General features: G+C 39.0%; 1 protein-coding gene across 1 annotated transcript; it reads right to left on the reverse strand.

The window, feature by feature from the left end:
* Positions 1-453: 453 nt before the first annotated feature.
* On the reverse strand, positions 454-26,357 carry LOC103178214 (gamma-aminobutyric acid type A receptor subunit alpha4). The gene is made up of 10 exons (XM_042336670.1): positions 26,219-26,357; positions 25,889-26,010; positions 24,619-24,686; positions 23,444-23,664; positions 18,978-19,060; positions 18,437-18,580; positions 18,140-18,292; positions 5,323-5,582; positions 1,399-1,462; positions 454-1,152 (listed from the first exon to the last, which is right to left on the reverse strand). The coding sequence occupies exons 1-10, from the start codon at positions 26,302-26,304 to the stop codon at positions 914-916; spliced, it is 1,440 nt and encodes a 479-aa protein (XP_042192604.1). The 5' UTR covers positions 26,305-26,357; the 3' UTR covers positions 454-913.
* Positions 26,358-27,388: the final 1,031 nt, after the last annotated feature.

A 27,388-nucleotide genomic window follows, 5' to 3' on the forward strand; every position in this document is an offset into this window, starting at 1 on the left:
TATGTCCCTGGGCTAGCCGTAATACAGATGCATTTATAGTATTTTTGCCATCAAACCCAATATTTATCTCAGAAATGATGACTTAGTGGGTAAAAGATGCCAAATGTGGTAAATTGTTGAATTCAGTCGTAACTGTAGAGCCATTGTTTTTGCCGTTATTAAAATAACTTACGGAAAACAAGTTCCAAATGTATGGCTCTGTACGAAAATCTGCCAAATTATTGTAAAACTAGTTGCAGGTGAAATGGCTCTGCATAAACCATTTGGCAAGATTAGATCTCAATTCAAACTCTACCTTCACCTTATTGAAGCTCCGGTGTACAGTATTTCTCTTTAGAATTCATAGGCACTTTCCCAACCATCAGAAAAAATATTTATTTTTGAACAAAACTGCCAATATTCCCAAAAACATAATTTAAAAAAAACTAATGTTAGAAATGCTAACAATTGACTTGTTTTGTCAGTGGTTATATATATCGGAAGTTCTATAAAAGTACTATATTACTTTAAAGGAGTGTTGCACAGCCATGAAAAATGTAAAACATTTGCTTAGAGTGAATCTTCAAGTTCTAAACTTGAAACTTTACTTTATTACATTCATATATGTTTGTTTTTCTTAACTATAATTCTCTTCCATGCGGACCTCTGTCACATTACTCCTGCTTTCTATAATATATATTAAAATATCAACCAATTCAATATTTGGTTAGATATGAAGATGTAAATAGTAATAGAAGCTCGGTCTCAGTGATGAGTACACATTTTAGCTTGTAACAGTAGGATACAATCAGTTACCACTGGGAAACCTGCTGTTCTCACACATTCAACCAATAAACCTTTAATGAAACCGCTGCATTACTTCATGGATTCAAATTGTTATAACATACACTAAAACGTTTCTGCAACAGCAAAATTACAAGTCACCTTCTGATTTCTCCATTGTATCCTTCGAGAGGTACACCACCCAATAGACCATGTTAAATGCACTGAACGTAACCGGGAAAAGTATGCGAGCGTATTTGTCAATTTTGCTTGTTCCGCTACCTGGAGGCGAAAGTGCAGGAGGGGCGAAGGCAGACGGCGCAGTGTTGGGTGAAGAATGTTTCAGAGTTGGTTCAAATAGTTTGGGTGCAAGTGGGTTCGATTCAAATGCTGTTCCACATAGAGGGTGAACAGGAGTAGGTCTATTTGAGACTAGTGTGGGAGTGGGAGGAGGTGGTGGAGGGGTGCTTCTTGCTCCAGGTAATGTCACTGCAGGGGATATATGTATGCGACCAAAAGAACCTGGACTTGGTGTAGAAGATATCTCTGGGATAGCTGTGCAGGATACCTGGCCAATTACAGATGGTCTCGATAGTACATTCTTGCTATCATTCCCCAAGTAATCTCTTGGACTGCCAAGAACATCTGACTGTGCCAAGAAGTTAATTCTCTTCCTCAAATTGCCATTCGAATCTGGTTTCTTTGGAAGAAAAAAAACATCATCATTAACTTGCTTCAATAGTAGCAAGTTGCATTTCACATTTCAGCTGAATTGCTGATATTTAAATAGCTTACAATTAAATTTGTGATTCAAAAAGCAATGATTTTGACCAGGTTAATTTTCTACATTACTGGCTGTTCATTGTGTCAGTGAAGAAGGACTCAAATAGTAAACACTTGTAGATCTGCAAACTCAACTGCAATCGTCAAAGAGAACCAGTCACTACACAACATTTTTGGCCTGACATCCCACTTAATAGTGCAGTTATACAGTGCCCTTCACATACGATGATATCTCATAACACTTCGAAATCATGCAGAATTGTGAACAATGCTTAAATTCAGGCTTAATTTACAACCCTTTTTATGCAGGTCTTTGAAAGGAAGTTTCCAAAGTAAAAGTGAATTGATGAATGTTCCGTAATTCAAGGCTAGCTTTAAATTTTAAGAACAAATGCTCTCATGGGCTAAGAACAGGTGGAATCTCAGCCCTAAAATTTCCATACTCAAAAAGTTCATTAAAAAAACCTCGAATAATTACAATAGCTAAATCCAGTCACTATTTGCCATAGAAGGAAGATTCTAACCAGTGCTTTGTCAGACTATCTAATGAAGGAACCTTATTGATGGTAAGGTAACCCATAGAGTACTTATACACCTATCCATCATTCAGGTCCAGATCAGTAAATTGAATGTCTGGAAGTCTATATTCTAGTGTAAATAATGCCTAGTGGAAAAGCAAAGGAGTAAGGGATAAGGAAAAATTACTTAGTTTGTTAACAAATTTGTAATTTATCTGTGTTGAATATTTATCAAAGCCAAATGAAACTCATCAAGGCAAACAACGTGCAATATTGATGGAGCCAAACACAAGTGTCTGAAGGTAAAGACTAGTACCTGTGATTGTGTTGAAACCGGAAATCTGCAACATGCCAAACTCTAAACCAAAGATTCCAAAAGGTAAACCAAAGCAACATATATTTAACTCAGTTTCACCAGAAATACTTTGAGGGCATGTAATCATTTTTATACCGCAGAACTGATAGATAATTACTAAACACGGAAATCTTTCCTGTCTTGTATATGCATCTACTCAGTCACATTGCCTCAGAAATGACATGCATATTATTCAATTGTTTAACTGCAAAGAACAAAAAGAGCAAGATGTAAAAAAAAACATCAAATGCAATTTGTTTCCTGTGCAGTCACTATTTGTCATAGAAAGAAGATCAGTATCCTAACCAGTGCTTGGTTAGATTATCTGATGAAGGAACCTTATTGGTGGTAAGGCAACCTATACAGCTCACATTGTATCTGTGAAAGTGAAAAAAATGTTGATCAGCAAAGCCGACCAAGAAAAGGTAATATGTATGCTTATATATTAGGTCTAACATTAAAATTTGGGCCCAACCTCTGAGAATCTCAGTAAGATTTGTAAATAGTAAATGACTACAGAAATTAACACTGTATTTAAGAATTTGCCAAATTATGCACACCCTCCAAGAATTTTTCCCCAGCGATGTATTGTGGATCACTCTCTGGAATTCCACTCCAACCCTGACTTCATGGAAACTGAAACTAAAATTAGATTCCGAGCAAAGTCACTGTGACAGATCCAGGATCCGTGATTTAAAGAACTGAATTCAGATATTCACCAAATTAAGTGAAAGCATCTTAGGTTAATTCATCTCACTTTAGTATCTAATTTAGTTTTAATTAGATTCATTGTCAGTGTTAATCGTGCAATCTTTATACATTTGGTTTAGCNAAAAACTAAACTGATTCAATTGTATAACTCAATGACTGAGATAAACTAATGAAGAGGATCCTAAATTGGGTGAGATAAGAATCGGAATCAAATCAACCAAACATATTTGGAGCAGAACGGAAATGAGACAGCATTTCCCAGTGAAGGAATGGAGGTAGATAAATATTTGTTAGGTATTAATGGATATGGGGCAAGGGGGGGTAACTCGACTTGAGGCACAGATTAGCCATGATCTTATAGAATGGCATAACAGGCTCAAGAAGCTGAATAGCCTACTCCTGTTTCTATGTCCATGTATCTATGTATAAGAACTGTATATTTGTAAGCAATATCTGCATTTGCCTACAAACTACACTCTACAACAAATTACAACAATTTCTGTGCAGCGCTTTGAGACATTTCCCAAAATGCTAGTATTATAAGATTTGGTGGGAGGGAAGAAAATTAATTTCCTCAAAATTTCCCATGGATTCGTGGCTTCATATGTCTATTCATCAGGCACGGTGAATCCTTCCAGGCAACAAGTTCAAACAGCCCCCCAAAAATCTGAATTTTAATATAATAATCCTTGCATTTGATAAAGCGCCTTATCATGTCTTTGAGACTTCTCAAAGTGCTTCACAGAATATATTGTAAAGTGGATTGACTGTATATTTTGTGGGTGAAACATAGCAGGCAATTGCGTACAGCAGTGTTCCACAATGTAACCAAATAAAATGGACAATTTGTAAACACTTTGATATTGACATAAAGACCAGCCTAGAATAAACATCAACCAGCAAAAATGACATCAAAAGGTAACTTCACAATAATCTGGGATTCACAAGTGCATACAGACAGAATAGTAATTGTAATAAACCAGATATCATCATAGAAAACAACTAATTATACACACAGTATTATTGATGTGGCCATTCCAAGTGACTACATTGGATGAAATAAGGAACTAGTGAAGATCAGGAAATATGTTGATCTACAGATTGAATACAGACGCATTTGGCAGTACAAGACAAGCATAGTTCCTATGAATCATTGGTGCAACTGGGACTATTAATAAAACAATCTAGAAATTACTTGACAACATACCTGTGCACAAAATGTCCACGTCATGCAGAATGTATTTATTTTGGGAAGTTTAAATATACCAAGAAAAGCTAAATCCAATAAAGAGTACAGCAGTGTTATTGGGGAGGGAAAAACTTCCTTACTCCACTCGCCTCTGTTTACCCACTTGTTAGTCGATTGACGGATCGCTTTCCGGGTGTAATAATTCCTTTTAAAAATATTAATAATTTGGTTACGCAATCAATGATTGTATGTGGGACACTGCTATGTGCAATTGGCTACCACATTTTGCCCACAAAATATACAGTCACTACATTTTACAGTATATTCTATGAAGCACTTTGAGACATCTTGAAGACGTGATAAGACACTGTACCAAATGTAAGGATTATTATTAATATCACTGAAAACCATTTATAAACTACCTCTATGGAGTGATCCAAACTGCAATAACAAAATAATAAAAATAATCACTGCATTTGATATAACCTTTATCATGTCACCCAGATATCTCAAAGAGATTCACAGTAAACAGATGCATCTTGCATGGGTAAGATGAGGCAGCCAATTTGTGAACAGCAATGTCCCACAAACAGCCATGAAGTGAATGACCAATTTTATTTGCTAATACTCTCTACTCAAACATCGAAAACTACATTCAAATCTACAATTCAAGGGCTGATGGGTATGAGGTGTGAGACTGAAGAATTATTTTGTAATTATTTCCAAAGTTCATGAAGCCAATGGCTCTCCACAACCACAGCCATGTAGCTCTCTCCCACCTGCCCACACAACCTCCAGCTCATGATCTAAACACTTCCCACCAGAGGGTCAGTCAACTGTGATCCTCACCATCCTGCACCAACACTCAACCTGTATTACACGATAGTCACCAAATACAAGTACAATTGTTTAATTCTCAAAAAATCTTCACTGCTACTCATAAACATCCAAATGGAATTGAGTGGGTTCCTGCTTTATATTTATTAATTGAACTACAGCATTACCTGAAGTACTTCCTCTGAGTCAGTCACTGTCTTTATTGGAGTGGGTGGAGATGTAGCAAAAAGCTTGGCTGCCCTTTTTTTGGCTTTCTCAGCTTGGGCATTGGTGAAGTAGTTAACAGCAGCAAACTCAATCAGAGCAGAGAACACAAAGGCAAAGCAGACAGCAATGAACCAGTCCATTGCAGTGGCATAGGAGACCTTTGGAAGAGAGTGTCGTGCACTGATACTCAGCGTTGTCATAGTTAGAACTGTTGTTATACCTTTAAAAAAGCACAGGCCACAAGAAGAATACACACAAAATAATAATTTAAGTCCTGAAGTTAGCCAAAGCACAAATAAAGCAACAATATACAGATATATGTTTGTATTATGATTAATTAAATTATTCTGATACAATATTCAACATAATATCTTAGTTTCAAATACTGAAAACTTTGTCAAAAGTGATATGTTGTTATTTCTTAAAATATTTCAGAATTGGAAATGTTTCATTGTGTAAGTACTAAAATATTGATTATGATAAAGAATACATTCTTCAGCGCATTTGATGGTTTAGAAATTCAATTGTTTCTTTTCAAGAAAATATGTTAGGAAATAACACAAATTAAACTCCTACAATTCTAAAAAGACACCAATGTAACAAAAGTGCAAAAAATATTTGACTGTTGCTCGTTATCCTTGTAGCTAATATTGGGCTCCTAATACTCTGAATAATGAGTGAAACCCAGGACATTTAATATCTCAGTGATAGGAGTAAACCTATTCAGGATTGCAATTTTACAATATTTCAACATTAATCTTCTAGTTATGGCTTGTATTGTAGTAGATGATGATAAATTATATTTACATTAATAAACAACAACAACTTGGATTTATAGGCGCCCTTCACGTTGGGTAGCATCTCAGAGCGCTTAACAATGGCGGAGCCTGATGCCAGTCTAATGGGAGGTGAATCTAAACACAGTTGAAGAGGAAGGTTTTCAGGCATGATCTGAAAATGGCGAAAGAGGGGACAAGGCGGAGGGATTGAGGGGGAGAGTTCCAGAGTTTGGGGGCATAATGGCTGAAAGCACAGCCAATGATGATGAATGATAGACAAGCAGGAGGCTGAAGCCAGCCAAGCAGAGATGACGGTTTGTTGGAGTGGGGAGTAAGCAGTTCAGAAAAATAGGGAGATGCAAGGCAGAAAGGGCATAAATATAATATAACAATAATCCTTGCATTTCATATAGTGCCTTATCGCATCTTCATAACGTCTCAAAGCACTTCACAGAATATACTGTAAAGTGAATTGACGGTATATTTTGTGGGCAAAAGCTGAACAGAATAGTTTGAACCATAATTATAGTAAATATGGTAACATTAATAGTTTCAACTTTTAAAAAAAAGTTCATTTGCACATTTCATGTGTATATGGAGGCGCAGGTACCTGATTTTAGCATGCAGAATATGTTGGCCGCTATTATGCGAGCAGTGATTGCTATAGAATGCTTGTGGCTGTTTATTGTAAATGATGTTTTTTTAACGCATCATAAAGCATATGATCCCCTCAATTAATTACACATTCCCAGAGACTGAGAGGATAAGAACCGGCTCTTTGATATTGTCAATGCCACTCATCCAGCCACCTGGAGGCAATCAAGAGTTGACAAATGAAACGTTATTGGTTACATTACTACTTACCCACCGCCAGCCAGCAATTATTTAACAAATGTAGAATTTTTTTACCTTTCTCAATAGAATTAGTATTCCTTATCATAAGTAAATAGGAAATCACGATTAAAAAAATGCTATTTGGCCAATCAAACCCATTCCGTAACACACAATCTCTCCTACCATAGATTCTAACCCAAAGCACCCAAAGATCTTGCTCAGGAACAAGGTCTGCTTAACGCCTTGGATCTTACTTTGTTCTTGTCCCCCTCAGTGAAAACTGGTCAATGAGTATTTCAATGAGTATGTCCTCTTCACTTAAAGCTTCAGTCAGTGTTTTGCTGTCACATTCTAAAGATTCAATGTATTTGAAAGTTATGATCCCTAAATATCATTCAGATTTGACAAATTTCAAATTTGCGATTCATCATCTATTCATCACTTTTATCTGATATTCAAAATTTTATGTTGATATTTGAAGCCACAATTAATGCTCAAATCCGGTTTACAACTATTACAAATAAGACCCTTTGGGCTGTTATCCAGTTTTATCAAAGCAGAATCAAATCTCTCCTAGCCCTGTATTGATGTTTTTTCTCCAGATTTTAAAGCTACATCAACATTTGAGACATTCATTGGAGGCAGATGTCAGTATCAATCCATCAGGGTCCAAAGCATCTCTATGCTTCTCTATTCAAATTTATTTTGTTAACCTTGAGGGTAAGAAAAAGATAATATTGCATATAGGTATCACCAAAGTAAATGTGTTTGTTTTCTGCACGAAAACTAGTCTATTGTGTATTAATTATCCAGGATGATGGAAAAAGAAGAGACAAACAAAATATAACTTTATTTGAGTGCACAGGATTCATTGTTTGACTTAATCGAATCAAACGGGAATCCTACTTTGATTTAAACTGCACGAAAGCGTGAAATATTGAAGAGGCATCAACGAGGAAGCTAAGGCTTGTATCAGCAGGAATGTGGGAGAAGCCACTCACTCTCAAAAGGTCTGTTGCCTGAAGGAAGGAATTAACGAGTGGGGAAAAGAAGGTTCAGTGCCTTCACAGGCGTATGCATAGCTTCAAAACAAAGACAAAAAGGTCTGATCTGAAGAGATCTTCTGCAGTCTTTCTTTTGTAAAATAAAAACCTTCAACTTGTTAAGGCCCTTACAGTTAATTCATTTTGTCAGTGTTATACCATGCTGCAAGCAGCATAATAAAATCTACCTTTTTCTCAATATTAAAGTACAACACTGACTAGCATATGCCGAAGCTCTGAATTTATGTAACCGCATGGCCAAATGTCACCATATTCAAGAATGCATTCACTTAGAAATAGCAAGCTCCTCCTTGCTGAGTTTGGGTCATCACTCTAACACTGAGCAATAGATAGACTCCCGTGCATCTGTTTTGTCAGAACTATTCAATATATCTGCTGTGTATTGAAAATCTTATTAACAACTGCTTCGTAAAGGTCATGGACCCAAAACGTTGACTCACTTTCCTTTCTCCATAGATGTTGCCTGACCTGCTGAGTTTTCCCAGCTCTCTCTGTTTTTGTTTCAGATTCCAGCATCTGTAGTATTTTGTGTTTTGTTCATAGGTTTATATACTCTGCCACAGGAAAACTACCCCCCCAGAACTGTGGGTAGACCACACTAATGGTTTAAATGTATCTACTATGTAGCATAACTCACATATGGAACTCTCAGTTTGGTTTGAATGCTCTTAAGCATGGTGTGGGGTTTCTACGTGTGTCGTAGACCCAGCTAACCAAACCAATAATTGTACCAAATTAGGGAGCGTGGAAAACTGTGACCGACAATGGAGGAAACTACAGAGAGCTATAGATCAGTAAGCAGAGTAGCTGTACATGTGGCAGATGCAGTTTTAGGTTCAGAAATGTGAAGTAGCATATTTTTGCGGGAAAAAAGTAAAACATTTTTAATAATACTGAGGGCTTGGGAGATAAAGGTCCAGATACATAGTTTTAACGACAGAGGGCAGGTAAGAAAAGACAAATATGATTCTGGGATTTTTACATATATATATATGGAGAGAGAGAAGGGGGGAAAATGAATACAACAGCAAGCAACTAATGTTAAATTTGGTAAGGAGCAGTTAGCTCTAGTGGTAACCCAGGAGCAGTCAGTGGCTGAATGGTCCCCTGCTATGTTATGATTCTCTGATTTTAAGTGGTAGCAAACAATTCATTGTTAAAGTAGAAAAGCTTAAACTATTATTAGATTTCACAAAGATTATTTCAAAATAGCAGAGAGAAAATTTATATTTAACCTCTGGATATTAGAGTGGATTAATCCCATTAACCTCTGAAAGTGAGTGTTCATTACCCAAGCCGTCTATGTAGGAATAAAGGCAATAAGGTGAATGAGGTCCATTTCACAGGAAAAAACATAGTTCATCTGTCCACAATGAAGCTAATAAGCCAATTTAAAAGCTACTATGGGTCATCTAAATGGTTTGAAACCTGTTAAAACTATCAATGGTATGAAGAAACAGTCCATCCAATGGGACGTTATTGTATGGTAGCATATATTTTACCCTGCAGTGTAAATGCAGATGAGTTAGGGCAACATTTGAGCCTGAAAAAGCCTCCTTCACTCTATTCCTTTTCTGATTTCTTACATCCTGAGCTCAGTGTTTTTCTCTCTCTCTATCTTAATTCTATATTATTGTCTATAAAAATAGCAGCTCTGAAACAGGCAATGTTTCGAAGATTTTCCTCTCAAAGGAATGTAGAATTTGTTTGTAACAGAATATTTACTTAAGAATGATAGGCCAAGCATGCCTGCAGCTGTCATCTCAGGGTAGTAAATGTTAGCAACAGTGGTCAATTGACTATTCAGCCCGATGTTTTCAACATGGTAAACATTAAATCATCCTTATTAAGTTGGCTAGTGTGTAAATTGAGCCTTTACTGAGCCCTAGAGTAGAGCAGATTCTTTATTCCACTTTGTGCCAACCAGCAATAAATTTCTGCACTTGTCTAACCATCTTTGCCACTTGTTGGTTACAATGTAGATCAGATATTATCAACAAGGCCCCTTGTGTCTGTGCCGGCTCTTTGAAAAGAGCTATCCAATTCAATCCCACTCACTTGCTCTTGCCCCATAGCCCTACAAACTTGTCCTCACCAAATAATTATCTACTTCTCTCTTAAAAGTTGTTATCAAATTGGCTTCCATAACCCTTTCAAGCAATGCCTTCCAGTTTTATTTTCACTCTGATTTGCTATTGCTGTATCTCAAAAGAGGCAAGATACTTTGATTTGCATGATTGATGTCCTTTATCTTATAGAACATGTAGCTTAGTAGTTAAAGCACTCGCCTTGCAAGCGAGAGGTTCTGGGTTTGATTCCTGGGTAGGGTGAAACATTGGACAAGTTTCCGTATTCCACACACATCTGTTCACCTATCAGTTCGTAGGAACCCGGTAATTAGTCGATTAGCAGATCGCTTTTCCGGGGGCAATAAACCCTTCAAAAAAATAATATTAATTTGGTCACTTAATCCACAACTTTTGTGAGACACTGCTGTGCACAATTGGCTGCTGCGTTTCGCCCACAAAATATAGTCAATTCACTTTATAGTATATTCCGTGAAGTGTTTTGAGAGGGTTTCGAAGACGTGATAAGGCACTATATCAAATCCAAGGATTATTATTATAACATCCTCAATAATGCTTCAAACACCTAAAGATGAAACTGATAACAATGCTTTAGAAACGGTGCAGAACCATATAATAATAAAAAAAAGCTTGCATTTGTTATAGCACCTTACCAAGTCATCAAGACATCTCATTCTGTTTCGCAGGATTTTATTGTGGAATGACTGTGTAAGTGAATCCAGCGGCCAATTTGCAAACAGCCATGAAGTCAATGACTATTTTTGTACATCCACCTGAACAAGGACATTGGTTTAATGTCTCATGCTTCTTTTGGTCAGCTGGGTCTGCCACATGTGGAACCCCTCACAATGCTTAAGGGTATGCAAACCAGACTGAGAATTCCATGCATCCCACCTACCCGTGGAAATTCCCTTTCTCATCTGCAGGACAACATTTCCAACAATGCAACACCTCTATTGGCGCTGGAATGGAGTGTCAGCCTAGACTGTGAGTTAAAAATCCCAATGCTTACCATGCTTATGTTTGAAATAAACAATCCAATTTTTAATTTCCTTGCAAACATCCTGTTCATATGTGTTCATATACAGTTGGCCCTATTAGGGAGCACGTTAGTTTAACACAGATTTCCTTAGTTAATGTATTACTGTTTAGCACAAAGTGGAATAGTTCCTTACTTCCTTCATCCCTACTGTGGACCCTGTGGAAGTGCAGTACATCCAGCTTACCACACTAAATAAAGGCCAGCTTCCAAGTTGTCAAGTCTCTGCATGGACACTACGCACAGGAAGCATTGCTGACTGCTTCTGGCACATAGCATCTACTCACCGTACCCAGGAAGTGGGTACATTATTCCTGTGAATGCAGCACATGCAGACAGCATACAGGAAGAGATGTCAGTGGTAAACTGATGAGCTAGAAATCAGCCATTTTTATTGCTTTGCTACAATTCAGCCTCTAAAATATTGGACCCAAAAGACCATATAATAACAGGGTTGCCCTATATGGAATAAAGCACTTGTCATATATTCTTATCTTATTCTATATTCAGGGAAATCTAAAGGAATCAGGTTTCAGATTACGAAGAAATTGAGTAATGTAGACACTTTTACTTGAAGGTTTAATTAAACTTTTGACCCAATATCAGCAAAGAATTATTGCAATTTCTTTAGTAAGACCTAATTTTTTTTTAAATTACAATTTAGTCCACGAAATGCACCAATAAACCTGAATAATACATGCCACAGAATAATTGCAGACATTTAAAGGGTGAAAAAGACAAAATGAAAGAAAACTAACCAGCAGTTGTAATGTGAATATGAAGTAAGTAAAGTGAGTAAAGTGATCGTTATCATATTGTGTTCTCTTCTGCTCCTGGCTACCACCTGGATGTCTCAGTCAACAATTATGACAGGATAACACCCTATAGGGTGAAAATACTCTGCTCACATTATCTGCCACGTTCGCCTACAAAATACAGGCACTACACTTTACCATAAATCTTGTGAAGTGCTTTGAGACATCATTCTGACAAAAAAGTCTCACTAACAAAAGCAAAGATTATTATTACTTTTATTATGAAAGTATGATATGGAAGTGATTAGTTGATTGCAAGGAGGGATTGCAAGGTTGTAATCTAATCAAGGAATTCCAATGACATACTAAACAAGATATAAACCTACTCTCTCTCTATTTTGAGAGCAAATGCTCATGCATTTTTTTTAATTTGCTCTTTCATTTATTGTCTTTTTCATTTACTGATTGTCAATAACGTAACTTTAAAATCTTTAAAGTCTTATCATAAACCCAGAGATTACAGTCTTCAAAGGCTTTTCATTTTTCTGTTAATTTATGGAATGCTGAGCAATTTTTATGTCATTATTTCTTTAGGCATCATGCTGGGCTGGGTTATAGTCCTGTGTCTGAAAGTGATACATAAATTTTACATTAACAGTCAGCTTTTCTCTTGTGGATCCAATGCAGTTCTTGGATTGGTACATCAAAAACATTTCTAATGAATGGTCCTGACCACCATTGGTAGAACTATATTCCAAAGATTGTGCACATGCCACAGCACTCTCCTACAACGGAATGCAAAATTCAGGCTATCATGTGATAATTATCACACCATGGGACATTTCAATCCTGGATATCCCAGTCGATAACTGCTCTGGGGAACATGGACATCTCAGAACGCTTCACAAGAAATATTGTATAGTGTAGTCACTATGTACTTTGTAGATGAATGCAACAGCCAATTTGGGCACAGCAATGTTCTACAAATAGCCACAAAGTGAATGATCAATTTTATTTGGAGGATTGTTGGCCAGGGCACCAGGAGAAATTCCATTCTTTTATCCAATAATGTCAATAATCTTTAAGATCTACCTGAGCAGGTCAATGAGACCTCAGTGTAACGTCTCATCTGAAGGACAGCTACACCAACAATGCAGCATACCCTCACACCTGCTTTGAAGTGTCAGCCTAGACTATATCAGTTCAAAGTCCTGATGTGGGGCTTGATTCTATAGTCTTCTAACTCAGAGGTGAGAGTGCAACCAATTGAGCCAGGGTGATATTTTAACTTTGTTTAAACAGTTTAACCCAAAGCCAAGTGTTGAGGTGCCATTTTCTACCACCATATATTTCCCAACATTTCGGTGCCATTGAGGGAAGGCTGTCTTAGTTCAACTTCAAACATTGCACTAAAATGGTCAATGTCAAACATTACGCTAAAATGTTAATGAGGAGCACTCTTCTCGCAAAGCGAGAGGACCTGGGTTTGAATCCCGGGCAGGGCAAGATGTTGGGCAAGTTTCCTCCACACCTCTCTGTTTACTTAGCAGTAAGTAAGAACCTGGTTGTTAATCGATTGCTGGATCGCTTGTCTGGGGATAATAATCCCTAAAAAAAAATTTGGCCATGACTGTTGTGGGACATTGCTGTATGCAATTGGCATTTTGCCCACAAAATGCACAGTCAATTCACTTTACAGTAAGTATACTCTGTGAAGCATTTGAGACATCTAGAAGACGTGATAAGGCACCATATCAAATGCAAGAATTATTATTATTATTCCTATCAAGCATTTCAATTATCATTATTATTTCCTAAAATTACATCTGGCGTATAGCATATATAAAATTACAAATGCGTGTGCAGCAGTTATTAACTGAGACATCTCCAGAGCAGAATGTCACACAATATCATAATTATCACACTATATATCTCATTTTTCACTCCTTGAACTGATGGCTAATTTTCTCCCCAGCTACATTTTGTCATTTTCCAAGATGGCTACTCTATTTCCTACATTTTTCTTTCGCCTGATCTAGCCCTCATTCATCCTCCCAGTAGCAAAACCTTTTCTCAGAAAATGTAACAGATTGATTAGCATCTGCAAAAGAGAAGGCAGCATATAATGATCTATGAATGGAACCAGGTTTAATTAGGCATCTCTTTGGTTCAATGGTATTTACTTTTGTTCTTAATTCCAGCTTTATTTTAATGACTTACATAAAGGATGCTATATAAATGCAAGTTGCTCTTGTTGCTGTTGCTTTGTAATTACAGTCTGAATCACGATTACAGCACAGAAACAGCTTTGGTCAGAGAGACAAATGACATTTTGTCCATCTGTGATAAGGGCTCCCTCTGCCCCCTCATCCTCCTTGACCTCTCTGCTGCCTCTGATACCATTGACCACTCTATCCTCCTCCACCGCCTCTCCTCTCACCTCAGTCTTCATGATTCTGTCCTTGAATGATTCCAATCCTACCTCTTACACCGTCTCCACTATATTTCCACAAATGGTTTCTCATTTAGCTCCCGCACCATCTCATGCAGCGTTCCTCAGGGCTCTGTCCTTGGTACCCTCCTCTTCAATATCTATATGCTCCCTCTTGGTGACATTATCCTCAGACATGGGGTCAACTTCCACATGTATGCGGATGACACCCAACTCTATGCCTCCACCCTTGACTCCACTGCTGTACTGACAGAATGTCAGTCAGACATTAAGTCCTGGATGAGAGCTAAATTTCTTCAGTTGAACAGCACTAAAACTGAGGCCCTCCTGATTGGCTCCCATCAGTGCCTCCACACCTCAGACACTGACAGCATCACCATCCATGGTTGCACATTCCACCTCACTGAGCCAGTCCAGAACCTTGGCATCTTGTTCGACCCTCAACTATTCTCTCTACTCCACATCCATGCCATGACCCGCTCTGCCTTCATAACAGGCTGCCGAAACCCTCATGCAAGCATTCATAATATCCAGGCTTAACTATGCAAACTCCCTGCTTGTCAGCCTCCCCAGCTCCTCCCTCCATAGGCTACAGATCATCCAGAAGTCTGCAGCCCATGTCCTCTCCAGCACCAGGCTCCACGACCCTATCACCCCGATCCTCGCCTAACTCCACTGGCTTCCCATCACACAGAGGATACAGTTCAAGATCCTGGTTCTCACATTCAAAGCCCTCCACGGCCTTGCTCTCCCCTACCTCTGTGCCATCCTAACTCCCTACCAACCTACCTGCTCCTTCCACTCAGTGGGCTCCGGCCTGCTTCACATCCCCCGCCTCGCCTGCTCCATCATTGGTAGGCAGGCCTTCAGCCACTCTGCCCCCACCCTCTGGAACTCCATCCCATAGACCCTCTGCCTCTCCCCTTCCCTTGTCTCCTTCAAGACCCGTCTCAAGACCCTCCTCTTCGACCATGCCTTCTCTCACCCTCCTTCCCCCCCTGCTCTCCACCTTCCCCGATTGTGATCCCCAGATCGGGTCCGAAACATTGATTGTCCAGTGACTTGGGACGCCCTCCCATGAAAGGCACTATACAAATGTAATTTTGTTGTTTTTGTTGTACACTAACAGACAACAGGCCTGATAGTATTTATTCAGTTGCTGTCTCCAACCAACATAGGATGTCACAAATACCCTTTCAATGTCAGCAAATCATTACTCGAACTTTTATTTATTTTTAAAATACATACTTAAATATATGGTCCAACCAAATTAGCACTGGATATTACACATTGCGGCAAATAAACCATTTACCCTTGAAGTAATCACTACTATTTCTGCCCTAACTAAAAGCAATGCTTTTATTTATACGTATTAGTTTTGAGATGTCACTTTGTTCTAGCCTTTTGCTGTGTGTTTTTTTTCAAAAGACCTGTGTGCTTCATAAGTAAAGAAAGGTTTGCAGTATCATTACAGCAGATTTACAGAGAAATAATGTACAGTTAGTTACAGTGAAAATATGTGTCCATATGTCATGTTGTAAATGGTGCTGAGTGTTACTTTGATTGAAGCGGAAAATGAACTGTGATACTGAACTTGAAAAAGTATTCCTTGGGAAAGTATTAGCGTAGGAAAAGGAAGTAAAAGAAAGAGAAAATAAAGTTTAGAAAGAAAGAAATGTGCTAACTGGCATGTAAATTCAATCACAGAGCAAGTGCCTCCAAAGCCAAATTGTTGAAATTTGAGTCAGCTGATATTTAAAACTCACCTGCCTTGTTCAGAACATCATCTTAAGTTACATCTTTAACTCACTTACCCTAGTTCAGCATATCTTACCAGTTCTTAGCTAGGCCACTAGATGGAGCAATGTGCAACAGAGGAGCAATCCATGTTGCAGGGGAAAGGGGAGAACTGAAGAACGTATCCTACCCCATAGAAATAAAACTCATATCAATGGCATCAATGACAATGACAGCAACAAATTACGTTTGTAAAGACCTTTCTTTTTTGCCTTTCACATCGGGAGGACGTCCCAAGCCAGCAGAGACAGAACAGATCAAATGGCCTTCTGCTGTAACATTTCTGGACAAATCTGTAGACTATTATTGGTCATGTATGTCAAGCTTTTAAAGCCCATCTGAGCGTTACCTTTTGTATTCTCCTTAGTCTGGTTTATACTGCTCAGCATTGGACTTTACCCACTTATTAATTCTGTGTAATAATAATTTTCAATGCTTGTGTTACAGAGCGATTTACACAGCATATTTTTGCGAAAAAAATATTTTGGGGCACATAATGTTCAAACTGCAAAAGCAAAGATTTGATTGTCCTCATTGGCTAATTTAATAATGTTGCTATAAATTCTGATGTTTTATGTGTGCAATAATTGAACATTGCAACAATATTAACAATATCGGTGATTGATTATGCAGATTCCACAGTCATAAAAAGACAAGTTCCTCATTATCTCATTTAGAGTTCAGTGTTCCCTCGAGGGAACTAGATAAGTACCTTAAAAAGTCAGCTAAAGGGGTAGAGGGAAAAAGCAGGTAAATGAAAGGATTACTCTTGAGGGAGTCTGCACAGACACAATAGATTAAATGGCCTTCTGCTGTGCCATAGATTCATCTGGTTTCTACGGTTCTAATAAATATTATAGGAGTAGGAAATTTGGCCAATAGAGCATGTTCCATCATTTTATCAGATCACAACACACATATTTATTCCTTTGCCCCACCTTTTTTTTCCATATCCCTTCATGTATTTACTTACCAAGTATCAATTGTTCTCTCCTTTCAAGCCATCTCAATCTATTCACCCACAGATATACAGTCAATTCACTTTAGATATATCCTGTGAAGCGCTTTGAGACGTGTAGAAGACATGAAAAGCGCTATATCAAATGTGAGGATTATTATTATTTAATTTTATTCTACATCTATGGGCTCTGGGATAGCACATCTCACCTTCTCATAACCTTTTGTATGAAGAAATGTTTTCTGATTTCACTTTTCTTTCAATATTGCTGGATTTTTGTTGCGTTGAAGGTCAGAAAATACCAAATGTTATTGATTTGGCTGAAATTGATTGTACATTGCGTAATGATTCTGTGCATGTATGGCGATATTGGTAGCGTCTGGAGAACCCTGCTGTGGTGGTTGAGCCTGAGAACTATTTATGGTTTTTCATCTGCTCAGTATGGCGTGTCTGAATGGCAGCTAGATGGGACTCCCTCATGCTTGTTCTGGTTGAGGTAAAAGAAACACGTTACCATTTGTACGTGGGGTGTGGATCAGTTATTGATACCAATAGCGACAACCCTCCCCTTACTTGGAAGAAATATTACAATACTTTGCTTGATTATGAATTCCAGCTAATAACTATATGTTACCAAATTAACCTATGGCTTAATTTCTGACATGAACATTCCTTCTGCATCTTCTGCCATACATGAAGGCTATTACGGCTCCTATAAAGACTATAAATATGCAGCTCAGAGAAATTACGAGCTGGTGCAACCTAGTCTGTGAAGTGCTTAAATTCTTGACAGACTTTTCACAGACCTCCATTGACTCAGAGGGCCTTAGCGGAAACTTTAGCCCTTTATTGCGCATATCATCTTCTTGACTAAAACAAGAAGACTCACTGCAGAAAGGTAGACAATGTGAGAGTAAGTGAAATGTAAAAGCTTAGAGAGAGAAAATCAGAGATAAGAGACAAATGAAATGAAGTAATATATTGTTTTATAGATTAAAAAAAAACTACCTACCAAAAACTGTTCGAGCTGGAACAGATTCCTTATTAATCCAAAATGACACTTGAGAGAGAATAACTGTCATAATACAGGGTATGTAAGTCTGGATCATAAAATAACCCATTTTTCTCTTCAAATGAAAATGGACTGTCATCACCACATATTCTCCTGTAAAATATACAAATGTAGAGCAATTGTATGAATCCCAATGAATTAATTCTTGAATTAAATGATTCAGTTGAAAGTATCTTGCTATTCATATTTAGCACAGCGCATGAGATTTACATCAAAATATTCTTCAGATGATTTTACCTGTAATGGATTTAACTGTACCACTCGATACAGTTTGCCCAACAAGGTCATACTGTACCAAACTGGATGACTCTTTGGGCACCTCAACTGATTTTTCAGGTCCTTTGGTCCATGTGTATATCATCTCACTTTTAGGATATGCATCTACAACAGGTGGAATAATTGTTTGCATAATTATAACAGTAAAATAATGAATCATTTCAATATTACACGTTCCCCCCACCCTCATTTTTGAAATAAAATCAAAATATTCTAAAATCATCCAACCACTGTATTGTATTTGGTCAACTTGGACTACTGTATTCCACCTTTAACTTTCTAAATACATATATTCAAGTTATCTATCAATTATATTATCTATTAATCAAATTTTCAAGTCATCTAATAATTCTTTATGACAATTAAGCCCCCTCATCATTTTAATGATAATACCCTGTGCCAATAAACAGAANTTTTTAAAAAAGTTTCATTTTTGCAAGAGTAAAACAGTGAAAAATCAAATATGCTATACCTATACTAGAAATAAACCTGTTTAACTCACAGCTTCCAAATTTAAGCGGGCAAGCATGGCCGTCCATTGGGAAATCAACCAGTCTCATAGGACACTCTGCATTTATGGTAAGTCTAAAACAAACACATAGACCATGTGAAAATTCCAATTATTCTAAAACTGAAATGAGTGTTTCATATTATTTTAAGCATTTTTTCTCGTAACATAGGGTCTGTAATTTCTCTGGTTGTTCATGCCAGCCAAATATAGACATGTGTAAACATTGGTGAAATAGTTGCCAATCACCCAAATTAATTGTTTAGCGTTATTCTCAAAATTTCTATTCCTTGAATGCTGCCAAAGAAATTAATTGTAATTTAAAACTAAAGGTGGCAAAGTTCATAAAGTTAAGGAACAATTTATGCGAACTTCCACAGCAGAGAAGGACCTTCAAAGAGTGAATATCGAGCCCCTAGATCAGAACTGTGTTCATGAGCTCAACAAATTGAAAGTAGGAGGCAAGTATTGGGAAGAGTGAAGTGTATAACATTTTTCCAGTGGAGAATTTGGACCTAACAGTTAATACTGTGACTATCAAAGTGGAAGAAAACGAGAGGAAGGTCCAGGAATTCAGAGAGCATTGGATGTTCACAAATTGTAATAAGTGTCACCTCAGGCAATGGATCTGCTGCAGCAGAGTGAACCATCTGGCTATGATAGAGAAGCAGAGTATGAAGAGACATAGGCTCAGAAATGAAGCTGTGATTCAGCTGTGGCCCCTCATTCATAAAGATAGGCAAGGACTGTCCTCCAGAAGTACCGCATTACCAGTAAAGGTCACCAGTGCCCTCAACTTCTGTGCCACTGGGACCTCTTCAACACCCACAACAGGCATTTATGGAGTCGTGCTGTGTTGAGGAGGCAACACTGTTAGCACAAGGTATCCCAAAACATTCACTTCAGCAGGAATTAGAAGCAGCAGCTGCAGATTCAGGAACAGTTTATAACAAACTGCTGGCTTCCCACAGCTACAGGGCATGAACGACTGTACTCATGTAGCCAATTATGTTCCACTACAAACTCAATGGTATATCTGAATCAGAAGCAATACCATTTCATCACCATCCAGAACACCTGCAATCATCACAGGAAAACCATACGAATCAACCCACAATTCCCAGGAGAAATTTACAATTTGTTTATTCTCAGGGCATCACACATAGCACATCTTTTAGAAGCAGATGGAGTAATGCAAGCCTGGTTCCTGGGAGATAATGGGCAGCACATTGTTTCTATTGTTTAGATCACTCCTGTACAATTCCCATATTTCAGCAGACAACCATTCAGGCACATTGAGCAAACCATTGAGAAGATGTAAGAGGTACTCAAACAACACTTCAAGTAAAAGGATCACTCAGAAGGCTTTACAGTAGGTTAAAAAGAAGATGGTACCATGCTGCATACTTCACAATGTAACCAATGAGCAGAGAGGTCTTACCCTTAACTTAAAAATAAGCAGGCAGCAAAGAATGGTATAACATAGGACCTGGCCGACAGCAGCAGATCAGGCAGGAGAAGTGTCAAGGAGGGTTTATTCCCCAGTTTCTCCACTGAGCTTCTAATTGGATATTATTATTTCATATGTCATGGAACAACTTTGACATATTTACTTGCCTTTTGTTGCTTTCCATGTAGTTAAATGTAATTATATTTTGTTTTCCTTTTATAGAATCACAAATATTACAGCTCATCACCCCTGCACTGATGCTTGTCCTTTTACTGGAGTCTATTCTTTTTCCTCCCCATAAACTTTTATATTGATCCTCTTCAAATGCTAAGCCAATTCTCTTTTAAATGTCATTGGGGTCTCAGCCTTCATAGCAACACGTGGCAAATAACTTCATGGTTTAATAAACCTCTGCATGAAAAACATCTCTTAACCTCCTCGTACTGCTTCCACTGGCAAATTCTTGATATTATACACCCTCCCTACCTATCTTTAAACCAGCAGTAAAATGCTTTCACTATTTATCCTCTCAAAACATTTGAGAATGTTGAAAACCTCCATTAAGCCCTCTGATGATCTGTGTTCCATTCAAAATTGCACTGATTTGCAACAATTATAAGCAAATCTAAGAGTTTTAATGCCCAAATCTCTTTGTACCACAGGTGAGAATATTCAAGAATAACATCACAATAATTCACATTTATATAGCACTTTTCACATTACACACCTAATTGAGCACCTGAACTTGAGGGGAAGGGGAACTGAGGTGAGGGGGCAGGAAATTTATTCAAATGTATAGGTCTTAAGGTGGGCTTCAAAGGTGGGGAGGGAGGGGTGAGGCAAAGGGTCTCTGGAATGGAATTCTAAAGAGCAGAGTCAGAAAGCTCACCCACTGATGGTGGTTAAGATTAGGTAACATTATTATAACTGGAGTCTCCAAAGCAAGTACCAGAGACGGTGCCTTGTCCTCAATGGCAAACTGTAGTGCAGAAAATCACAGCCACATTAGGGAGTCTAGCCTCATACATCTGTGGTTTGCCTCTCCACGCTAGCCAGACTATCCTTCAATGTCATGTTAATGATGGCAAATAACTTCTTCACACAGCCTTTTGTCCACAAACCTCCATAAAAGCATAGAAATGTCACCTCAGAAGAAGCCATTTTGATCAATGGAACCAACTATTCTTAATTCTATATCCCTCCCCTTTCCCCTTATACTTTTCTATCTATTTTTTCCTCATTCTCTTTGATTTGTCTTAAATAAACACAAGTGGTAATGTGCTCTACATTCTAATAACAGTTTTTATTATTTTAACATCTCCATTTAAGCCTCGGGTCAGAATTTAGCATTTATACTCCTTGTGCTGATTCACCAAGGAATGGGAATAATATTTCACTATAACAGGAAATCTCGTTTGTTGAGGCACTTTAGCAATCACACATTTCAAGTTTAGAACATGCTAAATCCATTGTTTTTCCTTTATATGCTCAGTCATTTATAAAATATCTTTGCATTTGATATGGCACCTTATCACCTTGTTGAGATTTCTCAAACACTTTGTAGAATATACTCTGAAGTGTAATGGCTGTATTGTAAGCAAATACTCAAAACAATTCCTCGACTCACTTCTTCAGAAGAACTGACCCGATTAATCTAGGACCACTTTTCCTTTGGAAGTACATGACTATTCCTGCGCAACCCAATCATTCTAGGTATTCACAAATGAAAACGAACGCCCTAATGTCTTCATTGCCATTCGCCTCAGCTGTGACAAGCAAACCTGCTGCTGGGTCTCCACACTGTACCAGCACGGCCCTTTACAGCCTACCTTTGCTAACCATAACTAAGCAATGCTTGGGGCTCCGCCCTGCACATCCACAACAACTACATTTTGTACAGTGGATGGATCTGAAAAAGTGTTTTCCTCAGGTAAATGGGGCGCTGATCGTTGTGGGATGCTTCTGTGGTGGGCGCTCGCTCCACTGTGTTCCCTATCTTCTGTGAAAAGAACAAACAATATACAGTTGGTGCATATATACATATGTATTCATCTGTCTGCTGTCTTGGACTCCTACACTGCCCTTAGTGTCATTGTTATATATATATATAGTAATGCACTTGTGCCCAATCAGTGTGTATGGATATATTTATGCATCATATTGATTATCTTATACAATATATGAATAATATGGTATCCATTATTGCTTCTTTCTTCTTTACCAATAGCAACAGTCTCAACTACTTCCAAAATCTCATTCCTGAATAAATCAACTATTGTTTCTTAATATCATATCCATTGTTTGAGTTCTGCACCTGTTGCCTTTCGCAATCTTTTGCTGCGATTGTCTCCTTTGAGGATAAAGAGCGATTGAGACACAATAATTTGATTCATTGAACATCCTTACGACAGCCCATTCACCATCCCATCATCGTGGCATAACTTGTAACTTACCAACCTATCTCATTTTCATGTTTATTGTGTTACTTATTATGTTAATGCTGAGCCACTACTGAGCATCAACATTAATACTTTACCTTGGTGTTTTTCTTTAAGTCATTCACTTTCTTCCAGTCCTGCTACCAGGACAACACATATTGTTTTGCTATCCTCCTTGTTTGAACAATATTGTCACTTCATGGTGTTGTCCATAAAGATTTTCATTCTCTTGTTGGAAGATTTTTTTTCCATTGTTAATGTTGTGTCAATTTCCACCTGAAATATTGCACTGCAGTGCTGTATTAAAGGACGTTACTCATTGATCAACCCAACTTAGGTCCTGGGGTACTTTAGCATGGTAAATATTCGTCACTGAAAGTGCCCTTTCATCAGTTGCAAATGGAATTATAATTCTCATTCAGTGCTACTCAGCACTGAAGATTTTCAGGTACATTTCAATGATCAATCCCAATTGTACTACTTGACAATTTTTGTTGGACAAAATTTTTTTGTTGAACAAACAGAGGAATTTTGGACCATTGACGTTTCATAATGTAAAGTGAAAAGCAAACCTCATGGTGTACAGAATGGTCCCATTCTGCATAATTCTGAATAGCTTGTTAGGCGCTGTCATATTGTGGGAAATTGATTTTTTCCCATTCCTAAAGAAGGTATCAGGCGTCCAGACTTTAGTGACCATCAGATTATTGAGACGAAGAATTTCTATAGGGCCATCATACTTTAGCCTTTTGTCCACCCAGGTTTGGCGAAAAAACACATCCATTGTGTACTCCTGGAATTGGGAAGATAATTAATCTGTGTTATAAACTACTGGCAAATATAAACCACTGTCTCTGAAAGATGAAGGATATTTAAAATATGGGTTTAGTAATATGATGTGAGCTTCCTATACAAATTGCAATTATGTCACTATGATGTCTGTGTTCATTCTCAGTGCAAAACATTATTTCATATTGGGTCTATTCTGAAGAGGAACTCTAATCATAATGCAACAGTACAAAGAACTAATTTACTGAAATCTAAACTAACTTCAACAGGCGATTAAGCTTGTGTGTGTCCTTTAGCTTCCATTCAACTAAAACGAGTGCCATTACATCCATATAATCTAAACAATAATTATTTCATTTGATATAGCACCGTATCACATCTCCGAGACGTCTCAAAGTGCTTTGCAGAATATATTGTAAAGTGAAGTGAATGTACATCTTGTGGGTGAAACGCGGCAGCCAATTGCACACAGCAGTGTCCCACAAACAGTCGTGGATTGAGGTGACCAATTTATTATTGTTTCTTTTTTTGAAGGAATTATTACCCCCGGAAAAGCGATCCACCAATCGACTAACAACCGGGTTCCTACTTACTGCTAGGTAAACAGGGGCATATGGAGTAAGGAAACTTGTCTAACATTTTATCCTGCTGGGAATCAAACCCAGGGCTCTCGCTTGTGAGGCGAGTGCTCTGACCACTGAGCAACAAACAAGCTCCAATGTGATTTTTTAAAAAATATGATTCGATGTTAATACAAAAGTTTCAGTGTGGTTATGTGTGGGCAAGGATTGTTGGGAAACATAATAAATGGGTTCCTGTTACAGTGCAGGGTTGGGGCGCCACACAGTTTGTAGCATTGCAATTAATATTTAAACTGTCGAGAAATAATAAGACAGGAATCAAATGAATTGGGAAAATCACTCTGGCAATATTTAAGTAGTGCAAGCAGCAATCTTACCATCTCGACATCAGACACTGGTCCAAAGCTCGTCACGTATATATCTGTTTTGACTTCTGTAACTGCACCTGTGGAACAGATTTGAACAGTTTTTTGAAATAAGATCTCAAAACACAACGAAATATATATCCATTAGTGGATGAATAACGATACCTCCACGTAATATAAACCCCATTCTATGACACAGTTTACGTCTTGCATTTGTCTTTCCTGTGTTTTATTCTGCAATTTCTTTCAACTGTGCTGCTGAGTTCTAGCAATAGCAATCACTAAGTTGCTCTCGGATGCCAGCCACTCTACGGTGAACATTTGTTATCACTTTATTTAAGAACTCTGCTCGCCTTTCACTTCAATAAACTCCTGTCTGTGAGATCTGGCATGTTTAGTCAAATAGTGGAAAGCAGAACGAGTTTAGACGAGAGGCTCACTTACCCCTTTAAAACATTGCAATCACACAGTGCATCAAAGCAGACGCGGTTTTTGCAGTTTATTCTTAGATTCACCGTCGTATTCAAACGATCAACAAATGCACTTAAGAGAGACAATTACGCAGTAGATTGGTTCCAGTGCCTATTAAAACTGCCCTCGGATTTGATCCAAATCTGAGCACAAGAAGCAGGTAGCGTGGCCCCAGCCCGGGGAGCAGTCCTGCTGCTGTGCGAGTGGATCATACAGAAAGAAACAGACCAGCCAGTGCCTGGCAAACACCCCACACAGACCAGCCAGTACCTGGCAAACACCCCACACAGACCAGCCAGTGCCTGGCAAACACCCCACACAGACCAGCCAGTGCCTGGCAAACACCCCACACAGACAAGCCAGTGCCTGGCAAACACCCCACACAGACCAGCCAGTACCTGGCAAACACCCCACACAGACCTGCCAGTGCCTGGCAAACACCCCACACAGACCAGCCAGTGCCTGGCAAACACCCCACACAGACAAGCCAGTGCCTGGCAAACACCCCACACAGACCAGCCAGTACCTGGCAAACACCCCACACAGACCAGCCAGTGCCTGGCAAACACCCCACACAGACCTGCCAGTACCTGGCAAACACCCCACACAGACCAGCCAGTGCCTGGCAAACACCCCACACAGACCAGCCAGTACCTGGCAAACACCCCACACAGACCAGCCAGTGCCTGGCAAACACCCCACACAGACCAGCCAGTGCCTGGCAAACACCCCACACAGACCTGCCAGTGCAGTGCAGGCAATGTGCATTTCTAAACTGAGACGGTGGTGTGCAGTAAATGGATGTACATACCCCCGAATCCAGGTCGCAAGCGGTTATCATAGCCATCTAAGAGTCTATCCAGTATCCGGGTAAAATTTTCTGGATATAATTTCTCCTCCTTCTTGATCTTCCCGGAGGTCTCACCTACGCTGCTGAGTGAATATATAACATCGACGTGATATTGCAATGAGAGCGATCAAAAGGTGGTCGGTTGCCCCACACCTGATAGTGATCCTTTTGGAACCGAGAAACGCCGGACAGACAGTGCAGAGCCGGGAATCTGACAGGTACACACACGGGGAGATGGGCAGCGGGGGGTGGGGGGGTTGGGGGGGGTGGGGGAGACTTTGCTTTACTCACCACATTGCCACGTAGAGAAGAAAGTAAACCAGAGTGGAGAGGTAACCGGCGGAAAGCATGTTCACAGTCTCCTTGGCAGGAACCATCTTTGCATGCCATACTGTAACCCTCTTCCCGTCCCTCGTCGCCAATTGCCTTGTCCTGAAGAAAGATCACAGCCGTCTGTGTGTGTGTGTGTCTGTGTGTGTGTGTCTGTGTGTCTGTGTCTGTGTGTCTGTGTCTGTGTGTCTGTGTGTGTGTCTGTGTGTGTCTGTCTGTGTGTGTGTCTGTCTGTGTGTGTGTCTGTCTGTGTCTGTGTCTGTCTGTCTGTGTGTGTCTGTCTGTGTGTGTCTGTCTGTGTGTCTGTGTCTGTCTGTGTGTGTCTGTGTGTCTGTGTGTGTACAAAAACCTTTTGCATCTACACTGCGTCCCTTTTTCCTCCTGCCAGCTTTACAGGAATACATTTCCTTCCACATTAGCCCGACCCACTTCCCAAATATTTTCCTTTGGCCAACAGCCCTTGTGGCATCCACAGTGATGGACTCCCGGCATCGTGTCCGAATTCAAATCCTATTTTTTTTTACACTGGCTTCTGTTCTTGGTCTCTTTTTTTTTATATATCACCTGTGCTGCTTGACAGGAGGGGGGGAAAGCTACACAATCCACAGACAATTGTCAACAAGCATGTCAACCCAGAAATGCACCACGAATAAATAAATCTATGCTGGTGTGTGTCCTCCACTGACTTACAATGGATGTTTTAAATCTCTGAACTGTGATTCCTATTGTGTTTTGGTCTCGATTTCCCAGAGTGAGTCCTATTGTCGACACTGAACTGTCCACCAGTGATTATTGTGTCGGTGTCTGGGCTCGAGTCTTGGGTAAACCTATTGCATTCATGGCAGTCAAAAGGTGGTGCTCTTGGACTCCAGGAGATTAACAGATTTCACTTCGCTCTCATAGTTATGATACGGATGGATATCTGTGCAAACAGACGAAAGAAAACGAAATTGTTTCTCCTCGAACTGTTTATTTGACCTGTGAGCCACGTAGACCGACAGACCAGTTAGAACACATTTGTGCAGAATCCCACCCATTTAAGACTCACGATAACATCTGCAACGGTGAAAGGGCACTACCAGCAGTCTGGTACCCAGCTCCTCCTTATGAACCCTGCTATTTGCAAACTGA

The sequence above is a fragment of the Callorhinchus milii genome, unplaced genomic scaffold, assembly GCF_018977255.1.
Source record: "Callorhinchus milii isolate IMCB2004 unplaced genomic scaffold, IMCB_Cmil_1.0 Scaffold1, whole genome shotgun sequence".
Lineage (NCBI taxonomy): Eukaryota > Metazoa > Chordata > Chondrichthyes > Chimaeriformes > Callorhinchidae > Callorhinchus > Callorhinchus milii.